The 27,721-nt window shown below is 38.0% G+C and overlaps 1 protein-coding gene across 4 annotated transcripts in view; it reads left to right on the forward strand.

Annotated features, from left to right (window-relative positions):
• Positions 1–9,106: 9,106 nt before the first annotated feature.
• Positions 9,107–27,721, forward strand: part of LOC140800390 (probable lipid-A-disaccharide synthase, mitochondrial) — a 37,588-nt gene continuing 18,973 nt past the window's right edge. For 2 of the 4 annotated variants that reach the window (XM_073155143.1, XM_073155142.1), the window contains exons 1-5: positions 9,129–9,527; positions 14,416–14,515; positions 14,626–14,731; positions 14,847–15,067; positions 27,512–27,590. In XM_073155143.1, the coding sequence (XP_073011244.1) occupies positions 9,280–9,527; positions 14,416–14,515; positions 14,626–14,731; positions 14,847–15,067; positions 27,512–27,590 (754 nt within the window). In that variant the 5' untranslated portion in view covers positions 9,129–9,279. Of the gene's footprint in view, positions 9,528–14,415; positions 14,516–14,625; positions 14,732–14,846; positions 15,068–27,511; positions 27,591–27,721 lie in introns of all 4 variants that reach the window. The other 2 variants (XM_073155141.1, XM_073155144.1) reach the window with 2 other exon arrangements.

The following is a 27,721-nucleotide window of genomic DNA, read 5'->3' on the forward strand; positions in this document are numbered from 1 at the left end:
TTAGACGATGAATTGTATAATACATGTTTGATTATAGTGTACTTGCATATTAGTAGTTTTAGTTATATCTTGATAGTTTGTTGTGACTTGTGTGGGTCATGCCAGATTATATAGTGGTCTAGTGTATATTATATTAGACTTAGATATTTATATTTTAACAGATTTGTTTGGTTAATAGTATGATTTATCCCTAGGATGAACTATGTTGAGTACAAGTATATCTATGTGTGACGAGCCCCACCCTTCCTATTACATGCGCCACGCGTGCCAAGTGGGCACATGGGTTTGCACGTGCCCATGCCGAGTAGGGCTGTTACAATTACTCTAGGTGATAGACTTTAAACCGATTCCGCTCGATGAGCATACACTTGATCTCTTGTTAAACCATTATCCTTTGATTTCTTATAACCAATATATATTATACCATTTGAGATCAATTATTGCACAGTATTATGTCTATGATATATATGTCGAGACTTGTCATTGGATATTTTACTTTGTGCCCTTCCTATAGCTGATTGACTATTGCAATGTATGCAAATTGCTAACGCAGATTTCGACCACATAAATATATCTTCTAAGAAATTTTGAAGTAACTCGGTGAACTTAGATTCCATAGTAGATTTAGTTATACATGTTTATTTAGAAGATTTCCATGATACAAATGCACCCCTCGCAAGTATAAAGACATATCCACTCGTGGATTTGGTGTCCTTCATATTAAAAATCTAGTTTGTATCACTATACCCTTCGAGTACTATTGTATATCCTAAGTGATGCAATTCAAAGTTAGTGTATCTTAGGTATCTATCCTAACTATCGCATTCCGGTGGTCATTTTCTAGATTACTTATATATTTACTCAGTTTAGTAATAGAATACGTAATATTTGGACGAGTGCAATTCATGATACATCAAATTGCTTATTATCCGAGAATATTCTAGCTGAGATATACATTCACTTATATTTTTTGTGAGATGAAGATTCACATCTATTGGTGTTCTGGCTAGATTATTATTATCTTTATCAAATTTATTGATCGATTTTTCAATATAATGTGATTGAGATATAACATAACCTTTCGTTTTTTTTTAGTTATCTTTGTAGCAAGAATCAAATGTGCAACTCCCAAATCTTTCATGTCCAACTTGCTAGCCAATATGTTCTTGATAGCTTTAATGATATTAATATTGCTACCCATTATTATCATATCATCCACATAAAGTGTAACACCTAGTCCTTAGCCACCCTAAAAGGGCTCCATATAGGCCACTACATACATCAAGAGCATCTCATTATTATATATACAAATCATATATATATACATCTAGTACAAAGTCACATGTTTATAGTAATGATAAGGATAAAAATATCACTTTATAAAATATGATACATCATATAATATAAACTCATCTAACGTACACTGCTAACAGCACTCTACTTTTCAAATGCTGGCAAGGTCTCTAATATAGTATCCTACTCAAATTGTTCATCTATCCTTTTTGTAAATAGAAAACATAGAGGTCATGAGCTAAAGGCTCAGCCTTATTTCGAATTAGTGATGCCAAATAGGGAGTGAATCATATATTGGATAATATGAATCAGAAAAAAGCATCATGTCATGAATAAATATATAAATATCCTTAATAATATATGAATAGATAATATTTTATGTCATAAACGATCATGTACATATATCCTAAATAACTTATATATGTCTCTGATAATACAAACATACTATAACTTCCTTGAATATATATCAACATGTTTTAGATCCTCAAGAAATCCCTTTTCTTAATACCCCTATTTTCCCTTCATCTAGAGCTACTGTAATTTGGGCTCATCATAATGTAATGTATGCTTACCATGACCATGGTATGACAATTTTAAATGCAACCATATATGATGCATAACGACCACTTGATAATCATATATATCAACATATGAAAGAATTACTTTATTTTTCAATATCTCAGTCATCAATGTCAACTATGAATAACATCATCGTATTAGACCACCATGCATGATCAACATTTAGTATCCGATCTCATCATCATACCCAAAGGCTCAAGCATACCTTGCCATCCGCTAAAGGGTATATTAATGATAGGCTCTTATACCAAATATTATGCTCTGATACTATTAAGCTCTGATACCAATTGTTAGGCTCTGATACCAATTGATAAGCTCTGATACCACGTGTTAAGATCTGGAACCAAAGATAAGCTACGCAATGATTCCTTCAAGATCTAGATATATTATAGGATCAAATATTCTCCGGTAGTCAGAAAATTATGAAACCTATTGTGTTAGATCCGTAACTTCTTGATCTACAATTTTCATATCTACTCCCTTCGCAGATTAGAAATTTAGCAGAGACTAAAACACGGAATAATGTGGGTGATGGTAGTGGTGACGGGTGGAGTGGATGTTAGGGTTATGGATGGGTATGGAGATGAAGGTGGATTGTGGAAGTGGTTAAAGGATGTAGATGAAGAGAACGAAGTGGTCGAGATCCCAAAGAAGAGGGGTGGCTCGATAGTCGAGGGAGATTAGAAGTTAAGAGAGGCCTTGCCAACAGTAGAGGTGGAAGGTTGGTGAAGAGGGAGGATGGAGAAGTCTAGAGAGAAGATAAGAGGCAAAAAATCAATAATCCAATTGCATAATGAATTTCGCTGCCTGTGGATGTAATGCCCCCTCCCGGCACGGGCACGTGCACGCCCACACAGCATGCGTGGCGCACACGACAAGTCAGGCGGGGCCCGTCACGCATAGATACTCTATTGTGCACATACAATCATGACATCATCAAATAAAACTTGCTAACATATCCATGATCACATAATCCATCACTAGATAAATCATACTATCAACCAAATAAACCTGTTAACATATGAATATCCTAGTCTACAATAATATATATTAAACCACTACATAATCTGGTAGGACCCACATAGGCCACAACAAACTATCAAGATATAACTAAAACAACTAATATAAGAGTACGTCATGATTCGACCTATATCATACAGATCATCGTCTAATACAAAAGAGTACAAATATCAAATACTAGTACAACTCAATTTCTATATAAACTATCATCTATAGTTTACCTCATCTTTGTTCGAAAATATCTCATCAGGGTATCTCAAGGCGGTTTTACGTACCACAATATCTGTGGGGGTTAAAATAAAGAAATAAAGAGAGTCATGAGCAAAAGGCTCAATGAATATACCTTACCCCGAATTAGTGATGCCAAACAGAGAGTAAATCATGTACTGGATAATATGAATCAGCAAGAGCATCATGTCATGAATGAGTATATGGATGTATCATCAATAATATATAAATTAAAAGTAGATAATATGTCATAACTGATAAAAGTATATAATCCTCGACAATGAATAAACAGATCTCCATGATATATTATCATCACAACTTTCTCTTAAATATGACACATGATGCATGCCGACCATGTCCATGCTATGATATCAAATGCAACCATGTATGATGCATATTGATCACTCGATAATTAGGTAACCAAATGATAATGCAATCATATGCATTCCTCAACATCATAAACATCACCAACATCTCGATATAATATCACCACACTAGACCACTGTGCACAGTCAACACCCGGTACCCGATCTCAACATCATGTCCGAAGGCTCAGAGCATACTCCGCCACTCGCAAGAGTATCTCAAATATAACCATAACCCGCCACCCGCTAGGGTATCAAAATCCATTCAGACCGGGCACCCACATAGTTGATAGAAACCTCATGAGGATAACTCGCCACATATACCCTAGCGAACGGCATGTGTCCGAATATCTGGTGCGCACACAGACTAACGACCTCAGATGTAAGGCCAACAGGTTCGTGATTATGTCGAGCGATCAATCATCTCCAAGCACGTCCTAACCCTCGCGCCCACTCGGGTATCCTCACGCTTTCTATCAATTATCCTATCAATCACATTTTATGTTTTCCTTTTAAATGACAGATCATATGCATATATCCAGTACGATAATAAGTCAATGTATAACAAAAATTTAGGTGGAACAGGAATTAAGAGAAAATGATACAATGTAGTCTCCAATTGTATCGTCAACACATGCATACTCATGCTAATGTATTACATGCATACTCATGTTACGGATCAACTCGGTATACAATGCATACTCATGCTAATCCACTGTGCACAGTCAACACCCAGTACCCGGTCTTAACATCATGTCCGAACGCTTAGAGCATACTCCGCCACCCGCAAGAGTATCTCAAATATAACCATACCCCGCCACCCGCTAGGGTATCAACATCCATCCAGACCGGGCACTCACATAGTTGATAGGAACCTCATGAGGATAACTCGCCACATATATCCTAGCGAACGGCATGTGTCCGAATATCTGCTGCGCACATAGACTAACGACCTCAGACGTAAGGCCAACAGGATCATGATTATGTCGAGTGATTAATCATCTCCAGGCACGTCCTAACCCTCGTGCCCACTCGGGTATTCTCATGCTTTCTATCAACTATCCTATCAATCACATTTCATGTTTTCCTTCTAAATAACAAATCATATGCATATATCTAGTACGATAATAAATCAGTGCATAACAGGAATTTAGGTGGAATAGAAATTAAGAGAAAATGATGCAATGTAGTCTCCAACTGTATCGTCAACACATGCATACTCATGCTAATCTATTGCATGCATACTCATGCTACAGATCAACTTGGTATACAATCATAACAGTAGAATCATCTCCAATCATCTCTATATATATCACCAATGTACTCATATTCCAGATCTTCATAATCAAATGCATAATAAAATATGTTCGACTGTAATCATCTCTAGATAAAATCATATAATCATGCTGGATGCCAAAACATGCATGTATATAATATATAATATAACATAATTTGAGAAAGACGTCTAGGGGATAAAACTACTCACTGTTTGATCAAAAGACACAAACCACGTATCTCTCACGTCAATCAGTCAAACATCAACTCATTGTTATGGTCCACAGGGTCTCACATAAGGGGGTTCGGGATTTGAAAATATTTAAGTAGTATAATGTTAGCTGTTTATCTAATTAGAATTAATTCAATTAGAATATAAAGGTTTATTAGGTTTAGAATCAATTTTCTTTATTTTTGATTACATAACTAGGTCTATAATATAGATACGATTCAAATACTATAATTATATTATTAATATAAAATGTTAGTTATAACATAAGGAGAAGAGCTCTGGTTCCTTTTATATGAGAGTATTTCTAAATATATAATTATAAATGTCTAATTATAATTAATTTTATAATTCATACACTATCTTGATTAATTAGGGACAATGCAGTCTTTACTCGATAAAATAATAATTAAATAACTAAATAAGCTTAGTATTTTATTTGTTGCAGAATAATCATAAAATTAATAGAAATACTTAAAATATATGTGATGAGGGTATTATAATATAAATATAATAATTATAATTTACAAATATATCTATTAATCTAATAGATATATAAATAAATAAATAAATAAATATAAGTATTACCTATATTTATACCTAATTAATCATTAATTATAAAAATTATCATTAATAAAACTATATTGAAGAATATATAATATTATTAAAATAGTTAATGTCTAAATAATCTATTTGCACTAATTAAGAAGAAAAATACCTAAATAAATAAAATAAATTAATTAATTAAATAAATAAATTCTGCCATCAGTGCTGGGCTGAGCTTAGCACTGTCCAGAAAGAAGGAGAAGGAGCTGAGGAAGGAGGAGAAAAAGAAAGAAAGAAAGAAAGAAATAAAGAAAGAAGAAGAAGAAGAAGAAGAAGAAGAAGAAGAAGAAGAAGAAGAAGAAGAAGAAGAAGAGAAGAGGAAGAGAAGAAAGAGAGAAGGTGAGGGAGGAGGTTGCAAACCCGGGCCGGCGGGGAGGGCACCTGCCGCTGCTAGCCAGCCAACGGCCGGCCTCTCGTCGGCGGCTCGGCTCTGACGAGCTTGGGCGAGAGAGAGAGAGAGAGAGAGAGAGAGAGGAAGAGCTTCTCTCCGACGGCGGTGGCTTCGAAAAGGTGGCGGCGGGCCAACGTCAGCAACGAGGAGTACGAAAGAGAGTGGAGAGAGTGGAGTGAGAGAGAGAGACTGATAGAGAGAGAGAGATTTAAAGAGGGAGAGAGAGGAGGCAGTGGATGGGGGTTGCGGCGGCGTCGGGGCCCGCCGCGGCTAGCTGGTTGTAGCCCGTTGGCTGCGGCAGCAGCAGTGGGCGCGTGGCGCCCCCACCACGCAAGCTGCATGAGCAGCTTGCATGGGCACGAGGCCGGCCATAGTGTGGTCGGCCATGTCGTGCCCAAAATATTTTTTTTTTTTGGGTTTAGGTTGTTACAGTGGAAGTGGTTAAAAGATGTAGATGAAGGGGACAAACTGGCTGAGATCCCCAAGAAGAGGGGTGGCTCGACAATCGAGGGAGATTAGAAGTTAGGAGAGGCCTTGCCAACGATAGATGTAGAAGGTTGGTGAAGAGAGAGGAGTGAGAAGTCTAGAGAGAAGATAAGATGCAAGAAATCAATAATCTAATTGCATAATAAATTTGGCATCCACATATATATAGAGGCTAGCCAACAAGTCCTAAACCAATATGAAACCCTAATTTTAGAGGATTTCCGTCGATCATGTTCGAACGCACCTGATCGCGTTCGAACGCACCAAAATACGTTCTCTGTATGTGCGAACGCTGATAGACTCACATGAGGATAACTTGCCACATATGCCCTAGTGAACACTATGTGGCTGAATATCTATTGCACATAAACTACTAACCTCAGATGTAAGGCCACATGATTGCACCTCTCGCGATCAAACTACCCCAAGGCACCCCAATCTCTAGCGCCTACTCGAGTATGTTTATGCTATCAACTATTTATCAATAAGATTTTATGCTTTCCTTCTAAATGACAAATCATATGCATTTATTCAGTATTATAGTGGATCATGTAACTTAGGAATTTAGGTGGTAAGGAAGTCAAAAAAATATGATACAATATAGTCTCCAATCATATATCTATCACATGCATACTCATGTTACAGATCAACTCGATATAAAATATATATAATATATTCATATCTAATTATCTCTATTTATCATCTGCATACTCACATCTAAGATTAATCTAATTAAATGAATGATAAAATATACTCTGGAAATACATTCTTGTTCATAATTTCTTTTGAGGAAACTTACTTTTGATGTAGATCTATATGGAAATTCATTATCAAAGAATTATCCAATCTGTTGAGGATTTAATTCTTGCACAGAAAGTCAGCATTCTTTCACATATCAACTACAACAACTACTTGTTTATTTGTTTCCTCCTTTTAGAGTACAGATATATCTTTATGTAAAAATTTATCCAAGTTCAAAGTGATTAGATAAAATAGTATTTTCTACTGCCATCTCTTGAAATCTACTATATTGAACTGCTTAGGCTTTTTTCCATGAACTGTAGATGCTAGAGGGGTAGAGATAGGAGTAATAGTACTCTTTACTATTTTATTTATTTATAAAAATAAAAGAAAAAAATAAAATCTGATAACAAAAAACTAGCAGTGACAGAATTCAAATTAAAAGTCAGAATAGATTGATCTTAAGATTGTTAGCGGTAATAATCTAATTCAAATAGTCACAATAAAATCCGACCAATAAAAGAAATGAAATTGAATAAACTTACATATTATAGTATGTAAAATTTTATATAAGTCGAGTCTAGTATTAAACAATATCTCTTTAAGACTAATCCGTTCTTCACTAGTTGCTTTTAAAATAATGGATGTCAGTCTCCTAGGATACAACGTCCGCATACAAAAGGAAGCTACAATTCGAGTGCCTTGTTGAACCAGATAGTGTAGTATTCTTTTTCAAATGGAGAAGACTCAAAAATAATTTTTTTGTATATCTAAATACAAACTTCTTATATAAATAAATAGCCACCATAAAGCAATGTGTCTTTTCAAAATGATACATCTTTCATTTTGAATGACGCATTTTCAACAAAGGGAGTGTAATCATATTCCAACACACTTTTTTGACGAAGGGATGTGATCATGAATGGACACATCCTTTTATATGAAAGAATATTTCTTTTTGATTCATCTGAATATCACACCTCTTTAGACTGAACTACTATTTTAAAGCCAATTTTCATTCTCTCTTTCACGAATTTAAATAAATAAATATATGACATTAAAATATATAAATTATGAATTTAAATAAAAAAATATATGATATTAAAGTATATAAAAATTTATGTTCAAATAGATTATTTTCCTAACACTTCTCTTCAAAGTTTTTAACAAAATTAGCCCTCTTCTAAACTGTTTTTTTTAATGAAATGACCCACCTAAATTAATATCAAAATGGTCTATTTCACTGTAGCAGCTGTCAGTAAAATGCTGAACTTATCGGTGTTTTATTTTAAGAAGAGGAAACGGTAACAGGTTAATTATTTTTTATATGTGACAAAAAAAAAATCTAAGGTAGACTTTTACTTGAATCTATTAGTGTTTCATATGAAAAATTCCAAATAAACTACTAACAAGTTCAACATTTACATATTAACTACTGATAAAATTAATATTTTATTTTATTAACTTACTGATTTAAACATTAAACTTATTGGTATTTTTATCTCAAAGTAAAATACTAATTTAATCGGTGTTTTAGGGTCTAGGATCGTAGAGACGACTGTAATGAAATATATATTCTTGGTATTAAGTTTTAGCGGTGGTCCATTTAAAATAGTTTGAGATCAGGCTAGTGTAGTCTAAATACTCTGTTGTCTTAATTTATTTATCAAAATAGATAACACCCAAAATTTAAATACCAAAATGAGTATATTTTATTGTAGCCCTAACTAAAACGCTTAAATGTTAAGTATTTTACTTAAAATGCTAATAAGATCAATATTTTTCTAAATAAAACGCTAATTTTATGGGCGTTTGTATTGAAACACTTTAGATGCTTCATATTCCTTACCTCATAGACTCTTACTTAGAAAAATACTTAACTAAAATGCTTATAGCTACAATAGAGCTAGTTTGGTCAAAAACTCCTCTTCGTGGTTCGGACTTCGGCGCTTCGGAGTACCACCACCGCAAAACATCAACTAGTAGTACAACAGCGGAAGGGTGAGCAGAAAATTTTCTTCCTGGAGTGCCGTCACATGTAATTCTTTCGGCATTTCGGAAGAAGAATGGGGTTGAGATCAATTATAAGCAATCGCCATCAGCTCTGGAGAACCCTCTCCTGGCCTGTTGCGACGCAGCCGCTGTCACACTTCTCATCGCGCAGCAAAAGAGTCATCGACATGGCTGCTCGTGACGGCGAGCTCAGGGTCTTCCTTGTCGCCGGGGAGGTCTCTGGGGACTCCATTGCCGCTCGCCTCATGGCCTCCCTCAAGAACCTCTCCCCTTTCCCTGTTCGCTTCGCTGGAGTTGGTGGGTTAGTCTATATAATCCATTCGACCTCTTTTCCTATTTGGTTACTGATGTTATTTGGGTTTACTTTCTGATAAAAGTTTTCGGATCTTTCTGGTAGTTGTGAGAATTAGTACCGTTTATGGTTACCGTGCTTTGTGCTTTGCGTAGTGTAAATGTGGTCTTTTTCCATGTATAATATCTAGAATTTGATAAGGTTGGTATCTAACAGACTCCCAAAACTATGCGAGACTAGTCAAGAGCAATAATTACTCATTTGGCATTCAATGTTAGCACTACCCATTACTGACAAGAAAAAAGTCTACATATTTTGATTTTTTGCTAACTATGTGAATGTTTTGATTTGTCTACATTAGAGCTCATGCCGCTGAGGATTCGTCTAACGAAATATGCAGTTAATAAATGGATGATCAAGCAGAGATGGGAGAAAATGGGTTTGAAATTGTGCTGTATATGTTTCCTTTTCTGTTTTATCTTGTTGGTAATAGATAATAAATACTTGGAAGAGATGAAGAGGTAATACAAAAATATCTGGGGCTTTCATTAACACTCTGTTTGGATGGAGAGTATAAGAGAGAAGAGAAAAGAAGGAAATAAAAAAGAAGAGAAAAATAACTTCGACTTATCTTGTTTGGATGTAATCAAGAGAAGAGAAGAGAAAAACTAATATTCAATTTAAGGAGAGAAAAAAAGAGAACATAACATGTTTACTATTATACCATTTATCTAATATTTTAATCATTAAAATTAAACTAGCACAAGCTATAGTATCCATAAAATAAATAAAATGTAATATAAATGACTGTTGTTTAATAATTTAAACATTATTCATCATCTGCTGTAAGAATTCCTTTTGTTCCTTAGTTGGATAGATTAAATTTTGATTGGATTATAAATGTAATAACTTACACATATTATCTCTGTTTATTGTAGGGGGAAGGTTAGAAACTTAAATTTTGATTGAATTTTTGAGATTTTATGGGATTTTGATATCTTAGTGCTCAACGTGATGTTGGAATTTGGTATCAAGATTAATTTACTGGATCACTAATGCAATCTAATAGATACATCATGACATGTGTTTGATTCTCTTTAAAATTTGTTAATAAAATCCTAAAAAAGAACAAATAAATATTATAATAGAATAAGGGCATATCTGGAATGTTAAAATATAAGAAGAGCATGTTTTTTTGTTTTTTGTTTTCTTCCTTTCTCTCCCTTTCTCTTCACTTTTTGGAGAGGAAAAAAGTGGCTGTTAGAGGCTATTATCTTGACTTTCTCTTCTCTTATCTCCTATTCTCTCCATCCAAATTGTTAATATAGCTGAGGAAAGAGGCAGTTCAATATAGATGTCTGCTTACCCTTTGTTATTATATGTGTTGTATTTACTATTTAATGCTAAAAAATTGGTCCTTAAATTATAGCTATGTTGGACTGCCAGTAGTAGTATCCTTTAACTAGCCCTACTTGGTCCTTAAGTTTCCCAACTTTTATTTATACTTAGTTTGCCTCACCGGTTGCCAATCCCTTATGATTGTTCATGTTTGCTGTTGGACAACATGACATGAACAGCCTCAATATCCCAACAGTGGCACAAGATGATATGCTATGTACCCTGCCATGTTGGTTTGTAGCTTGAATGGATTAGCATGGTTAGCATGATTCATCCTTTGTTTCCTTTTGACTTTATTTACTAGGAAAGTGCAATATTATAAATTTGGTGGCTAATTCTACAACTGTTTTAGATCTTCAGGAAATCAAAGGAAAGTAATATAAGGAGAAAAAATGGCCTTAAATTTACTTCGAAGGCACCACATTCATTTTTCAACTTGTATTGTATTTTGAGTAGGAGTCATATGACCAAGGAGATTTAGAATTAAACCTATATCTAACTGTGGTTCAGAGTCTTAATTGCAGTTTTGGTTTACAGGAAAAAGTTTGGTTTGATAATTTTGGGAATTTCTGATTTCACTTTAATGGTTTCTACTTTTCAATATAGAACAATGTACTAAAAATGGGAATATTAAATTAAACTAGATAGTAGAAAATGTGGAAAAAAGATAAAATTATGATGTTGCCTCTAGTCATGATAGTAGTATTATAAACCACATGGAATTTTGGTGGATTGGGTAGAAAGTTGTGTACCTCAAGGTCTCCCTCAATTTGAGATTAAGAAAAAAAAATTCTAGAATAGCTATTCTAGACTTTTATTCCTAAAATTAGACCTCTAATCTAGAGTAGGATATTCTCATGTTTACATGTAATCTAGATAGTGGTGTAACAATTATTTTTGATGTAACTTAAAGTTAGGTAAACTACAAATAAAAAGTGAAAATTGACTATGCCCTTGATTTGACATGTACATTTAAATTAAAGTATTCTCATTAATTGTAGATATGCATTGCTTTATTGTAGGTGTGTAGTGCATATTTATAAGTATGCAATGAGATATGTGGGTGGAAGAAGAGAGGAGATAGGTGAAAAATTTGGCGGAAAAATTGAACGAGAACTTTAAGTTTGTGGAAATGAGATAGATGAGAGGTAAGAGAGAGGAGAAATTGATTTCTAAAATTACTTTAATCAATTAAGGGTAAAATTGTAATTGAATCTTGTGTGGAATAAGTTTATTGTTTCTAATCTAAAATAGGAAAAATTTGGTGTTTACTTTCTAATCTAGAATAGGGAAAAAGATAAACTTAAAAATGATAGGGGCCAAGGTTGTGCAGATCATCATTGTCATGGTCAGATATGTCTAGAATTTGTGTGACATTATAGCATCATTATGACAACTTGATATGCCATTTCATGGAAAGGTATAATGTTTGTGGAACATTATGTAGTGGAATTGGTTAAAGCAAATATTGAGTTTTTCTTTTTCCATATCATTTTATGGAATTCGTTTTATCATATAAGGACGTTTGTCTTAAATGATAAAATGAGGGTTGTCTTAGAATCAATTTAGTCAAGGGCTAAAATGAGCTAACACCAAAAAAAAGCCCTAGTTCTATTTGGTTAACACACTCTAGCACATTACTTATTCCTTTTCCTATCACTACTAAATTTATTCCCAATTGTACTCGTTCAATATTCTTGACCTCACCAAATCATAACTATTAGAATATAAAATATAAAAACCATATTTCTCTAACAATTTAAGATTTTAGAGCACTTGATAAGTTAATATGGTATTAAAGCCAGAGGTCATTGGTTCAAATACTGTCATATTCATCTTTGACAAAAAATATAAAACTCCATTCATCTAAAGTTCTAAACTAAATCTTCGTAGGTTCATCAAAATGTCTTTGATACACTTAGATATGATATTTTCTTATTGCATTAGGTGTTTATTTTCATTAAAATAAAATTTCTGTAGATCGCGTTCGAACGCCCTTGCGAACGCCTGCATTAGGTTCGCAAATACAGAGAACGCATATTGTGCATTCGAACGCTGTCGGGCGAGTTCGAATGCCTGCATCACGTTCGCACTTATAGAGAACGTGTTTTGGTGCGTTCGAATGCGATCGACGGGAATCCTCTAGAATTAGGGTTTCATATTGTTTTAGGACTAGTTGGCTAGCCTCTATATATATGTGGATGACAGCCAAATTCATTATGCAATTGGAATATTGATTTCTTGCCTCTCTATCATCTATCTATCCTAATCTCTCTCTTCCCTCTTCATCATCCTTCCACCTCTACCATTGGTAAGGTTTCTCCTAACCTCTAATCTCCTTCGACTATCGAGCCACCCCTCTTCTTTGGGGTCTCGACCACTTCATTCTCTTCGTCTATATCCTTAAATCACATCTACAATCCACTTTCATCTCCATATCCATTCATAACCCTAACATCCACTCCACCCGTCACCACCACCATCACCCACGTTATTCCGTGTTTTCGTTCCTGCTACAATTCGAATTTGCGAAGGGCGTAAATACGAAAGTTGTAAATTAGGAAGTTACGGATCTAACCCAATTGGTTTCGTAATTTTCTGACTACCGGAGAATATTTGATAAATATTTTCCCACGGTCGCGCAGATTGATACTTGCAATACATCCATATCTTGAAGGAATTGTTGCGTAGCTTATCTTTTGTTCCAGATCTTATCAAGTGGTATCGAGCCCTATCAGTCTCAGCCCAGAAATGAGGAATATTATAATACAAAATATAAAAATCATTGTTTTCTAACAACTTAACCTTTTAGAGCAATCGGTGAGTTAACAATAACTAAAGCCCCAACAAAGTCCACTGCCTTGATGCGAAGAAAAACTGTTTGCCAAAGTAATCAATGCTTTTGGATCACAATGATCCAAAGAAAGCATGTATATCTTGTTAAACATTATTCCAATCTGGATACACGAAATGTCATTGAAAAGAATAGTAGTTCATGATTAATTTATTGATCATGCCACTAGGCTGATGAATATCTTTAAAAAGGACCAGTAGATGATTCACGAGTTTCAGAGACAGATTTCTGCAGGATTAGTATTGATAAGAAAAGGTCTTTAAAAATGATATTCAAATGAACTTTAGGCTAATCCAGTGCAAGGTCCTTGAAATCCTTGTCTTATTCTTCAAGTTAGGACACAAAAGATGCTATTTCCACTGCATGATAGTCGTCTGTGTAATTATGTAATATCATCATACAGTTATCTAGTTATCATTAAAAAATTTACCAAGTCTTTTACTATTTTGTCCCAATATGTACATAGAATGTGGTTCTTTGCTTTTCCAAAAGTGGGCCATCATTTACTGCTCTTGACCAATATAATAAAGTGCGATACTTTCTTTTTTGCAATTGGGCATACTTTACCAAGTACTAACATATTGATCTTTCTAGAGTATATTCTTTATTCTAGGCCTTTTGATTACGGTATCTTCCGTTGTTTAGGAAATTGATGTACAAGGAAGGCTTGCAACCCCTCTTTCCAATGGAAGATATTGCAGTAATGGGCTTATGGGAACTGTTGCCACATCTGAATAACATTAGGGTGAAGTTGTGCGGAATCTCATCTTCTCCTTTTTACTATGTCCAGTACTCTTACTTTACCTCATGAAGGATACTTTCTATATATTGGATTGATAAATTTGAATGTCACAGATTAAGCTAAAGGAAGCTATAGAAGCTACTCTATTGTTTCGACCTCATGCTGTAGTAACAGTTGACTCAAAAGGATTCTCCTTCCGCCTTTTGAAACAGCTAAAGCGTAAGTCACTGCTAGTTGGACACCTAGATAAGTGAATATTTCTCTTTCATCAAGGAGGTGGTATTATCAATTCTTCCATATATGTAGTAAGATGTTAATATTTCTTGTTGTGTAGGTAGATACATAGAGTTAGAGATAAGTCCTATGCATTTTCATTACGTCGCACCCTCATTTTGGGCGTGGAAAGGAGGTGAAAGTAGGCTTAAGCAGCTGCGTCAATTTGTGGATCATATCTTGTGTGTACTTCCATTTGAAGAAGAAATTTGTCGACAAAACGGATTATGTGCTACTTATGTGGGTCATCCCTTGTTGGAAGATGCGATTTTCCTAAATCTGGTAGGAAACTTTCCACTTGACCTTTCTTCTATGGATCAATCTTTTGCTTTCCCTTTGTTTTGCAATACTATACTTTGTTATATTTATTAAATGTATTGATGAGATTTTACCTAGTGTTATGAAAGACAAATTTGGTTCAAGGTGGCACACCAACTGCTCCGCCATCTGGCAATGCGGTTGACACAAGGCGGGAGGGCCGCCATGGCTCTTTTGACGAGTTGCAATGTCACCTGACGTGCTTGCTGCCCGATAAGGCATTGAATCGGATCAATGGCAAGGATCTCCACCATCTTGGAAGAAAGGGAAGAAATAGAAGAGAAGAATGAAAGGGATGAAAAAGAAGAAACAATGGGTTTGAGAGTTACCCGCTGTCATTCGCTTATCACCTTCATCCGCTTGTCATCTCCGCTTAATGCTTTTCGAGAAAGGAGTGATTGAGAGAGAAAGTGAGGGGGAGAGGGGAGATTTAGGGCTTAGATTGAAGAGAGAGTGAAGGACAAGGCAAGATTGGATTTTCTTTTGTTTTAAGTTGATTAGTTGTTAGTTGACCAACCTGCGATCCCAGCAACAAACTCTTTAAAAAACTTGTCTTTTACTCTATTGGGGGTTTGTTGCCTAGTTGTGTAGAGCAGCTTGGTTGGAAAGTGGGCTAGATGGAGTTAGATGGTGGAAAGAGAGCTACTTATATTGAATGGGCCCACCTCAACTATCAAAAAATTTATATATACTAGTTTAGTACATGTATCACAACGATACATGTGGTTGCCTTTCAATACATTGATTTTACCACTTTATTGTAAGATCGTCATGCTAACGGCATGGGGCGTGCTATTCAAATGTCGGCACAACATGTCCTAGCATGCCTGCTAGCACACAAGTATAGCCTTGGGCACACCCTTTAATTAGATATTTAGAAATTTAGGATTGTTTAGAGCTTAAAATATGTTTTAATAATTAAATGAAAGTCATCTAGACTTAGATATTGGTGTACATCCATGTATATAAATATGATTAAGTCATTGTCAATGCAGAAGAAATATGTCATGATGAGAAAAATTACATACATGTTTAAATCAAATTAGATGACAAAATTCTTGGGTTTGAAGCAAATCAGTACCTAATATGTAGATGTCATCATATAGCACTTGAAATACAATTCATTTGTACATATATATATATTTTAAATAGGGGCAAAAGTCTAGTTATATCAAGTGGATACTTGGATTTAAACCAATTCGGATAGAAAATTTAGGGAAAACTCTAAGTTTGTATTTATTGTTGCAATTTCAATCTACAATTACAATTGATTAAGATCAACCTCGATGTAGTAGATCTATTTAATATTAAGGTCCTAAGTAATGGTTCTAGGATTAGTATCAGCTGCTTGAGAAAACAATACATATCGACGGTAATGACCGTCTATTTTAGGCGATTCAAATTGGGGATCGGCTGAATCAACTGGTTTGCTTCGGTGATGTGCATCGGGATCAGCTGGTACTTCAAGCCATGCTTAATATTACAATTAAAGTATTAAACTCCAATTTTATGATTTTTCCTATTTTTTTCTTACTTTTTTTATTTAATTAATCTTTGTACGTAATGGCATGTGGAGTATATTGTAACGGCCCGAGCTCAAGTCAGTAATTGACCTAGCCGTACGTACCAGAATAGAGCTTGCATGTTATTTCTGCATTAGGATCTTTAGCTTATTGATTAGGCCTATTGGAGTCGGTCGGTTCAGGTTAGCCGATCTGCTTAGGATAGCCGCTTATAAAAGGTTTTGATACACATCCTTTATTGGTTATCAAGGGCATTCTTTTTTCTGCAATAGGAGTAGTCTAATTTAATTCCTATCTTGTCTTGCAATCCCACATTGCCATCCTTGCTCCTTCACTGACGCCACCTCTTCATGTGTCCACCCCTCTCGGCCTTGCTGAGAGCCATACCCACGCTTATCCTATATTGTGATGGCTCTTGATCAAGAGGATTGTTACAAACTAGTATCAGAGCCGACATTCCTCAACGAGATGGCCTACACATGAAGCATGTCCACGCGAGCATCAGGAGAGCCTTCATCAGTAAGGGAGCCCTCCCCTAATAGTACGCCTCAGTCGCCCGACGCACCACTGTAGAGGAGGCCACCTCGACGTCGGAAGCACACCAACTGCTACCATGAGAACAAAGAAATTTTGGAGAAAACTATGGAATAGATGATAGCCATGGTTGTAGGAAGTATGGGACGATTGCAGGTAGCCCTTATGCTACCCGTCACAGTGCCGCAGGGGAGTTGCAACCACACTTGTGGTCGCCGATGGATTGCCAACAGGTGACCGGACATCCTGACTTGGACCATCTTTTGTAGGCATACCTATAGGTCTTTGAGAAGCCACAAGGGCTGCCACCGAGTCGACCTCATGATCACAAGATCCAAATCTTGCCCGGGATCAGACTAGCCAATGTTTGGCCCTATCGCTATCCCCACACACAAGAGGCTATCACACGATTGGTGCTGGAGATGATGGAGTAGGGGATTATTCAGCCTAGCCACAGTGCATATTCATTGGCGGTACTACTCATGAGAAAGAAAGATAGGGTCCTGGAGGTTCTGCCTAGATTTCCGAGCCTTGAGCGTAATTATAGTCAAGGATTTGTATCCGATTTCCTTCGTCGAGGAGCTTTTGGACGAGCTTACCTGTGCCACTGTCTTCACCAAGTTGGACCTTCCTGTAGTGATACGAACCGATTTGGGGTCAATCCGAATCACGGATAATTCTGCACAGTCGAGGGAGAATATTTGCCAACTATTCTTTTGATATCTAAAAATTACGAAACTGGTTGAAACAGTTCTGTAACTTCCAGATCGAGGTTTTTGATATTAAGACCCCTTTCAGATTTGGATGATATTGAGGTCTAATCTGGATGACAAACCTATAGTGGTGTTGGTGGCGGGTGTGGATCGGCTTGTAGATGGTAATGGAGATGGCGTTGATGGTGAATGATGATGATGGTAATTAGGTAGATTGATAATTTAAAGGAGAAGAACGAGGAGATGTAGGCCTACCCTACGAGACTAGGGGGATCAGCTGACGAGGGAGATTAGAAGCTAGATGATGTCATTCCGATAGGAGAGACGGTGTTGGTTGGTAAAGAGGGAGGAGGGAGATTGAGGTCGGTGGCCAAGTTGAGAGGGGAGATACTAGGATGCAAGACAAAAGCTAATTAATCTTTCATTCATGTATATCTAAGATACAAGCCATAAGGCATTATTTATAGAGATTAAATCTAAATAGTCCTAAACAATTTAAGTAAATCAGCCTTCCTTGTCTATTTCGGATTAGTCCTTCGTTTTGCCATAGATAGATTCTGAATCTAGAGAAGTCGTGAATACCAAAGTTGTAAATCTAGATGCTAACGATCTTATCCATCTAGTTTGATATTATTCGGACATCTGTGAAATATCCTACGAATATTTTTCCGAAGCTGCGCAGAGTTGGATTTAACTAATTAAATAAAATCCTAACCTACTAATAATCGACTAAACCAAATAAGCCAGATAAGATAACTAGACTCAATCCATTGAGCCTAATGTCCTCTTGATGTGATCTGATTTGACTCTGTTCGCATCATATAAGCTATCACCAAATATGATACAAACTGGCTTGATCCGATTTGTAATGGTTTTGAATAGAGTTTTGCATGGAACTTTCAAAGGTTATTATAGTCGATCTAACCGTTGGATCCTACTAAAATTTGGGTATGTTGTTGCTCTTAAAGAAAGCTTTCCAATGGATTCAAGATCTTAGGTTTTGGATGGCTAGATCTGGAGATATCGGCCAATTAGTGGCCGAAGGTCAGGATGAATCCTAGTTGCTGAGAGGAATAGAAGATGAGGAAGAAGATGCTGGCTCTTAGGGATAAGGTTGGTGTAGCTGATGAGGGAGATTAGGGGCTAGACGATACCATTTCGACAGGAGAGGCGGTGTTGGTTAGTAAAGAGGGATGAGGGAGATTTAAGTAAACTAGTCTAGCCAATTAATCTTTCATTCATGCATACCTCAGATACAAGCTATAAAACCTTATTTATAGAGACTTAAGTAAACAAGTCTTCCTTAATCCATCTCGGATTTGTCCTTTATTTCGCTGCAGATATATTCCGAATCAGGAGAAGTCATAAATACCAAAGTTGTAGATCTAGAGGTTGCCGCTCTTATCCAATTGGTTTAAGATTATTCTAATGTTTATGGAATATCCTACGAATATTTTTCTAAAGCTGCGCAGAGCTAGAGTTAGCTAATTAAATAAAATCATAACTATTAGGACTCAAACTAAACCAAATAAGCAGATAAGACAACTATTGTAACACCAGCAAAAAAAAAAGGGGTGGGCCCCCTCATCCTCCTCACCTTGACAGGCGTTGGCCTGACAAAGGGATGCTTTGTCAGGCCAAGGTGAGGGGAGGGCAAGCTAGCCCTTCCCCCCTGCACATGCCACTGTCAGCGTGCGCGGAGGGGGGGCGGCCTCGTGCAGAGGGACACCACTCCTCTCCCTCCCCTCTCTCTTTCTATTTATTTTCCCCTCGAGGAGAGCTCGTGCGGCCTTTACTTCCATTCCACCTTTCTCCCTCCCACTCTGATCGTCACTGTGATCGTTGCTGACGTGGTCGAGCCAGCGTAGTCCTCGTCCTCGTCGGTAAGTCCTCTCCCTTGTCATTTCCTATTCAATGTGGTGACGATGCGATGCTTCAGGCTGTGTGTCGTCATTGCTCCCCTCCCCCGGCAAGGCGGCGATGGTTGGTTGCTGGCTCGGGTCCTCTCTCTCTCTTTTTTCCCCCCTAATAGGGGTGGTGGCATGGAGGAAGAAGGGGAGGTGGTACCTCCCCTCTCGGCCCGAGTGCTGCAGGCACGCCCGAGGTGTGCCTGCCTCGGGTTGGCTCCCACTAGCTCGAGTGTGTCGGGCTCGGGCTGGGTTAAGTCGAGCCTGAGCGTGGCAGGTGCGCTCAAGTGCGCCTGCCTCGGGCTGGGCTCGACTAGCCTGGGCGCTCACCTCAGCTAGCTCGAGCATGTTGCGCTTGCTTCGGGCTTGACCAGTCTTCAGGCGCTGGGTTGGGCCTGGCTAGCCCGAGCCCGAACGCTAAGCTGGGCCTGGGCTAGCCCAAGCGCTGGGCTGCGAGCTGGGCTTGGCCCAGCCCGACATGCTGCTTTGAGCCCTTTTCTTTCTTGGGCTTCGCCTCACATTTTGGGGCAGGGTAGGGAGTGAATCGGGTTTTCTTTTCCTTTTATCTTAATCAACAATATTTAATACTATTTGTCCCTATTTTTTATCCCTAGTAAATCTTTTTTGGATTTTGGTGCTGACTTAGTGATCCTGTCGCATAGCACATTGTGACCGGCGCTCACCCTGGGGACTTTTTTAGCGAATCTAATCTAGGCAAGTGGTCTATCTACTCTTGATTTATTATTTGATGTAATGAATAATAGTATGAGCATATGACCTGCTAATCTTTGTATTTTAGCAAAACCTGTCTAGTTAGTATGTTGCTTGACATGATTTGTTACTAATTTAATGTGATGTGCCGCAAGCTTAGGTAACCTTGTTTACTATCCTATTATGCTAAACTTAATTACTTTGTCATGACACCTGCAAACATGCACAACTCGAAAAGGGATGATTCTACGTCTCGGCAATACTCGACCTCTCCCTAGCTAGGGTTAGGGGCAGGGGGTTATGCATAAGGTCTTAGTTTGTGGATTCATACATTTAATTATAATCTTTTCTTACTGCATTAGTTGTTTATTTTTATTAAAATAAAATTCTTTTAGGTTGCGTTTGAATGCAGGAGGGGTTGTGTTCGAACGTCCTTGCGAACGCCCTTGCGAACGCATACATCAGGTTTGCAAATATAGAGAACGCATATTGTGCGTTCGAACGCGGTCGGGCAAGTTCAAACGCCCGCGTTTGAACGCTTGCATCGCGTTCGCATATACAAAGAACGCGTTTTGTGCGTTCAAACGCGATTGGGCACGTTCGAACGCGATCGGTGGGAATCCTCTAGAATTAGGGTTACTTATTATTTTAGGACTTGTTGGCTAGCCTTTATAAATATGTGGATGGCAGCCAATTTCATTATGCTATTAGAATATTGATTTCTTGCCTCCTATCTTCTCTCAAGACTCTCTCCCTCCTCCCTCTTCACCATCTTTCTACCTCTACTGTTGGCAAAGTTTCTCTTAACCTCTAATCTCCCTCGACTGTCGAGTCACCCCTCTTCTTTGGGATCTCGATCACTTTGTTTCTTTCATCTATATCCCTAAATCACATCCACCATCCACCTTCATCTCTATACCCATCCATAACCCTAACATTTACTCCACCCGTCACCACCACCATCACCCATGTTATTCCGTGTTTTCGTCCCAGTTTCAGTTCGAATCTGCGAAGGGCATAAATACGAAAGTTGTAGATCAGGAAGTTACGAATCTCGCGGACTACTTTCTGCTATAAATTCTTAAAGGAATTGTTCCGTAGCCAACCTTTTGGTACAAGAACCTATCATTTGGTATCAGAGCAGACGAACCTCAGACCTCCGTTAATGGTTGAAATAATAAAGACGACATCAACAACGAGACCTATGGAGAGTATACCGACAAGGGAAGACTCAATCCACGATGACCCTAAACATGAGGCCGATTTCTTTGGAGCGACCACGGCAGGATCAAGTCAACCAACGTCCATGGGTGTGAATATGAGCTTGGTGGATGAACTTAGGGGCATGTTCCAAACATTGCTGCGTAGAGTTGACGCAATTCAAAAGGATCACAATAATTTCAAAAAATATGTCATGAACTGATTGAGTTCGTCATCTCCTCGACGACGATCGAAGCTTCAAGAAGGACCAGCGGTGGGACCTCATCGAACCGATACCCCATAGGTCCAGGTGTGTCATGTGAGTGTCAATGACCCCCTCTTACCTATGCCTACACATCATCCCCTACCGTTGTTACAAAATCCATGACCGGCGGTAGTGGAACCCGAGAGGCGTGCGGCACTGGTGCGCTTCGTCGATGAGGAGCATTGACACTTTGAGGATAAGGTTGATCTCTTTGGAGATAGTGATGGATGTGCTCGAGGATTTAGAGAAGGTGATCAACATGCACAAAGGTTTAGACCTGAATCAAGGATCTTTCGCGAACCCGACAATGCTATTCGGGGGAGAACTGCACGCTTGGACTTTCCAAAATTCCAAAGCAGTTATGAGTTTTTCGTAATGCCGTTCGGCCCCACCAATGCCTCGGCCACCTTCTAAGGGCTGATGAACGGCGTATTTAGGCCACTCCTTCGATGGTCTGTGTTGGTCTATTTTGATGGCATACTAGTCTATTGTATGGCTTAGGTCGACTACCTTCTTCACCTGCGATCAGTGTTGGAAAACTTGAAGGACAACGGGCTGCGGGACAAGTGGAGTAAATGCACGTGGGTGCAACTGCGGATCGACTACCTTGGGCACTACATCTCTGCTATAGGTGTGGAGGTCGACCTTGTAAAGATCGCGGTGGTTGCGATCGAGCACACCGAAGGAGTTGCATGGCTTCCTCGGGCTTACTGGCTACTACCACCGGTTCATCCAAGGCTATGGGCACATTGCTGCATCGCTGACCTCTTTGCTGCACCAAAATAGCTTTGGATGGTCGGAGAAGACTGAGGCTGCCTTTGTGGAGCTGAAGAAGGCGATGATGAGTGCACCCATCCTTGCTATACTTGACTTAACCAAGACCTTTGTGGTTTAGTGTGATGCATCGGGCACGGGCTTGCGTGCATTCCTGATGCAGGAGGGTTAACCCACTGCTTACCTAAGCAAGGCCTTCTCGGACTGGAAGAGTCAATCTAGCACGTATGAGCGAGAGATGCTAGTGCGTCAAGGTCGACCTTGCCAAGCCCATGGGCCACCTTTAGCTAGTGACGATCCCTTAGCGTGTGTGGGTGCTTACTGATGGTCTATGATAAGTCAGTAATAATGGAAGTGGTTGATCGACTAACCACGTATGCGCATTTCAGTGCGCTCGTGCACCCCTATATAGCTCGGACCGTGGTCGAGACCTTCGTTCGGAATGTGGTTCAGCTGCACGGAGTTCCGCAGACCATAGTGTCGGATAGAGATCCTTTCTTCACTAGTGGGTTCTGGTCCGAGCTAGCACATAGGGGACGGAACTCAAGCTGAGTTCAGCATACCACCCACAGACAGATGGCCTAATCAAGCGGGTTAACCGCTGCTTGGTGCAGTACTTACGCTGCTATACGTGAGAGTAGTTGCAGCAGTGGCTCAATTTGAGGCAGTATACAATTGACCGCCACCCACACTAACAGCTTATTTATCGGTGCGGCGATCGGAGCGGACAGAGATTGATGAGATGTTGATGGACTGAGGTGACCACTTCTGACTATTGAAGCTCAACTTGGCATGGGCTCAAAATCGGATGCTCCAATTGTACGATTGGAAGCATCAGGACCGGACCGGACCAAGTTGAACATTGATAGACTTTTTGATCTCTTGGTCCATCAAGACAGAGCGGCCTTTATTCTCAGAGGGCCCAATGGGGAACCTCTAAATTCTAGGGGCCTGCAGATGAGTGGTAGAGCTGCCCTCATCATGGAGGCCATGGAGGCCTAAGGAGGCCTGAGAAAGCTTCTGGAGGCCTAAGAAAGCCCTCTCAAGTGATTCACAACATTGTACAGGAATGCCATTGTTTTTTGCTTTCGTTTGTAAATGATAAAATTACTCACATGTATAGGCAAGGCAATATGGCAGCTAATTGGGCTGCTACCTTTGGTAGGACTTAGGGTAATTGGTATTGGGATAGAGCCTCTAGGGAAATGCCCCGAGAGTTCTTTAGGACTTCATCATTTTTGATAGATCCGTTGCTGCTCTTAGACCAATAATGTAAACAACAACGATTGCTCTTTTATTAAACACAGGAAACAAAAAGAAAGAAAAAAGAATAATTAACTTTGGACTTTAGTTCTACATGATTTAGTGAAATCTTGTCTCATTTAATAAATATGATGCCATAAATTTAAGAAAAAGAATTTCAAAATTTAATATATTATTAGCATGAAGTCATTCAACAATATGGTCTTCTACCACAAAATCCAAAGTTCTTTGAAGTTTGAAACATATTTTGTTCAGATTACATTTATGGGATACTGTTGGTGATTTATAATAAGTGACTAATATCAATATTTTGAAAGATGACCATAGATTGCAGGTGGTCACCCCATTAGATAGTGCTAAGGTAGAAGACAGGCACTAAAGCGATCTAGTATTATTAATATATAAAAATTAAAAAAATAATATATACTAATATAGTATATATAGAATTTTTAATAGTCTAATTTACAACTATAACAAAGATCACCATTCACAAATATGTATATATATATATGTATATGTTTGTATATATACATACTTTATTAATTCATCTAAAAATTAATAATAGTGCATGTCAGCTAGTAAGAGGTAGAGAGGAAACAGTGGGTGACATGGCCTTCTATAAGCTAGTGAGAGGTGAGAGAGAGAAAACAGATAGAATGAAAAGAAAATAAAAGGAACCGGTGGTTTCAAACATCATGTAGAGAAAAGAAGATAAAAGAAGTGGTGGTTCCCAACAATAGGGAGAGAAAGAGAAGAAAATAAAGGAAATACTGGTTTCCAACATGAGATAGAGAAGAAAATAAAGTGGTGGTTCCCATTATCAGAGAGAAAAAGAGGAGAAAAAGAAGAGAAGGAAGAAAATAAGAAGAAGAAAAGGAACACGTTGTCGACGTTTGATTTCGCTTGCCGTCACTCGATTTTGACGTGCTATTCCGCCAAAGTTGTCCGCTCGACCCGCCAAAGCTGCATCAATAATGGCTATGCCACCATCGGCATGGAGCATGCTGAGCGGCACACCCCTGCTTGTTAGTGGCACGCCTTTATGTGCCACTAGCATGCATTTATAATATTTTTAATAAATTTTTTAAGATAGTTAGAAATGTTTTTAGATCTCCGGTATGTCAGTCTTTGATTTTTTGTTTAAGTATATGTATTAAAACTTATATTATAGTGCTTTATCTTTAGATATTTTTTTGTAAATGACCTATTTTATAAAAGATAAAGCAATAGTTGAATATAAATATTATTCAATACATAATATGATTGAATACATTCATTAAAACCAAGGATAGCCGTGTTGACCGGCACGGGGCGTGCCGGTCGGCACTTGCCGTGCCGACGGCGTACCGGCACGTGGCACGAGGGGTGCTGCACGACACTCCTCCTAATAGCTTCGCCACGACCTCATCGTCGAGCTCGCTGTCGCTGTCGTCGCTGGCCTTCGCCGTCGTCACTCCCGGTCACCGTCATCGCTCGCCCGAGCTCGCATCGGGTGCCCTAGCTATGGGAGGGGAAGAGAGAGATCGAGATCGAGATCGAGAGAGAGAGAGAGAGAGAGATGGGTTTATCGGTCACTCTCTCTCTCGATCTCGATCTCTTTCTTCCCCTCCCTTAGCTAGGGCACCCGACGCGAGCTCGGGTGAGCGACGACGGTGATCGGGAGCGGCGACGACGACGACTGCGGCACTTGCCGTGCCGTGCCGGTCGGTGGTCGGCACGGGCATCGTTGATTAAAACTAATATTAATGATTGAACACTCTATAATATAATGGAGTACTCTATAATAAATTGAACACAATATTAATTGATAGTAGTTCAATAATTAAAACTAATATCTAGTTAAATGTAGAATGATGAGGATCAAATATTTTATTTGCTGGCACAAGAATAACATAAGAATATTACATTAAATATTATCAATATTCTTCAGAACTCATCCATTGATAGTATTGCTAATTATAACGTCTCACCAGTTTTTATACAAATAGAAATTTTGTAATTTCTTCATGAAATGATATGAATATTGAATATGCACGAAAATGACTAGCATCAACATAGACACATGCACACTATAAGCATATGTAGATTGTGGATATAGAGTATAATAAAGGTGTTGTGGCTCTGGTGGGTGTGATTGATGTGATAGTAATTATGATGAACTGATATCATCCTGTGGGTGCACCTCTCCTAATGTCTAACTACCTATAGACTCAAGTCCTTTATAAAAGCAATAACTCTGTGAGAAGGTTATGTAATAGGGATGCAGGTGTCATCTCCATCTTCACCGTTACCAGACTGAGTCTCGTCATTATCACCATCATCTCTAATCTCATTATCATCAATTTTATCTAAACTTTCTAAATGATCAATTTATCAGTTGATTTGATAATGATTGATAAAAATATATATATTTTCTAAAAGACTCCATATGGCACAATGACAGGCATGTGGTCATGCTGGACGGCACACAGCCATGCTGGAATAGCACGACTTGGCATGGGGGTGTGCCACTGGCACACCTTGTGCTAAGTGCTGTGCTATTACTGGTACGACAAGTGTTGGTCGGCACAGGACGTGCTGATCAGCATGACCATCCATGGGCTGCATTGTTAGCCCAATTGCCAAAACACTGCTGCCTACTCTTTTTGCGGGGCGGTTAATGCTCCCCCTGCCAAGGTTTAACAGATGACTCGACTGTTTTTCAAAACACCGACTTATATAAATGTTCTTTTGTGTTAAGAAAAATGTCAAAAGATATACTTTTAAAAAAATACCCAATTTCTGCCCAAAAAGTGCCTGCTGTTTTCCTCTTATTAGTAGGTTTTGATTAGAGGGTATGCTAATGGTCCTCATATTATCACTTGATATATTATATATTACTTGATTATTTGTAAAACAATGATTTTACTACCTAGGCACCTGTCTTAGATGGAATATGTCTATTTTCTGTCATGTTTCAATATTGGACCTTTAAATCAAATTTGTTCTAGCCTTCTAGGGGTTCCCAGATTATATGATACTTGATTACTTATAAAACAATGATTTTACTACATAAGTCACCTGTCTTAGATGGAATATGTCTATTTTCTGTCATGATTCAGTATTGGACTTTCAAATCAAACTTGTTCTAGCCTTCTAGGGCTTTCCAGATTTTTGGATTATAATGGCTCGGTATGGTTCTTGGTGGATTAATTATTTTGTTGATTTCATGTGTATTCTAACTTTTGTTTATCTATTTTTTTATTTGAGTTTTGAAGCACCCTGGTTGCTCGTCATCTTCCTAGGCATTAGATGGCACCTCCTCCGCTTTTCTACCAGCTACAATCCTTTGAAAGTTAAAACCTTGATTTTAGAGAACTAATGCTAGATAGAAAGGTCCCATACAATTTAGTACGCTTTCATTTGAAATGGACTTTGTCATTTACAAATTTGTTATTCTATCTGATACAACTTCTATTACAATCTTCTGCATTAGTACATTTTGGTAGTTAGCTTCTTCCTGAATATACGTTCTGTAGGAGCTGCAAGCATCATCTGATAAACACAACTTTCAGAGGAATGGTGAAGCTTTTCGACGCACACATGGACTATCCCCTGGTCAGTATCTTCTGACATTTCATATTTAAAATCTTAATAATCAAATGACTTTTTAGTGGCTGTTTAATTTTCAATCTACTGATATTCATAATTGGCTAGTTATCTCAAGATTTTGAATGCTTAATTTTCCT

The sequence above is a fragment of the Typha latifolia genome, chromosome 13 (genome assembly GCF_019914945.1).
Source record: "Typha latifolia isolate L0001 chromosome 13, TyphaL0001v2, whole genome shotgun sequence".
Lineage (NCBI taxonomy): Eukaryota > Viridiplantae > Streptophyta > Magnoliopsida > Poales > Typhaceae > Typha > Typha latifolia.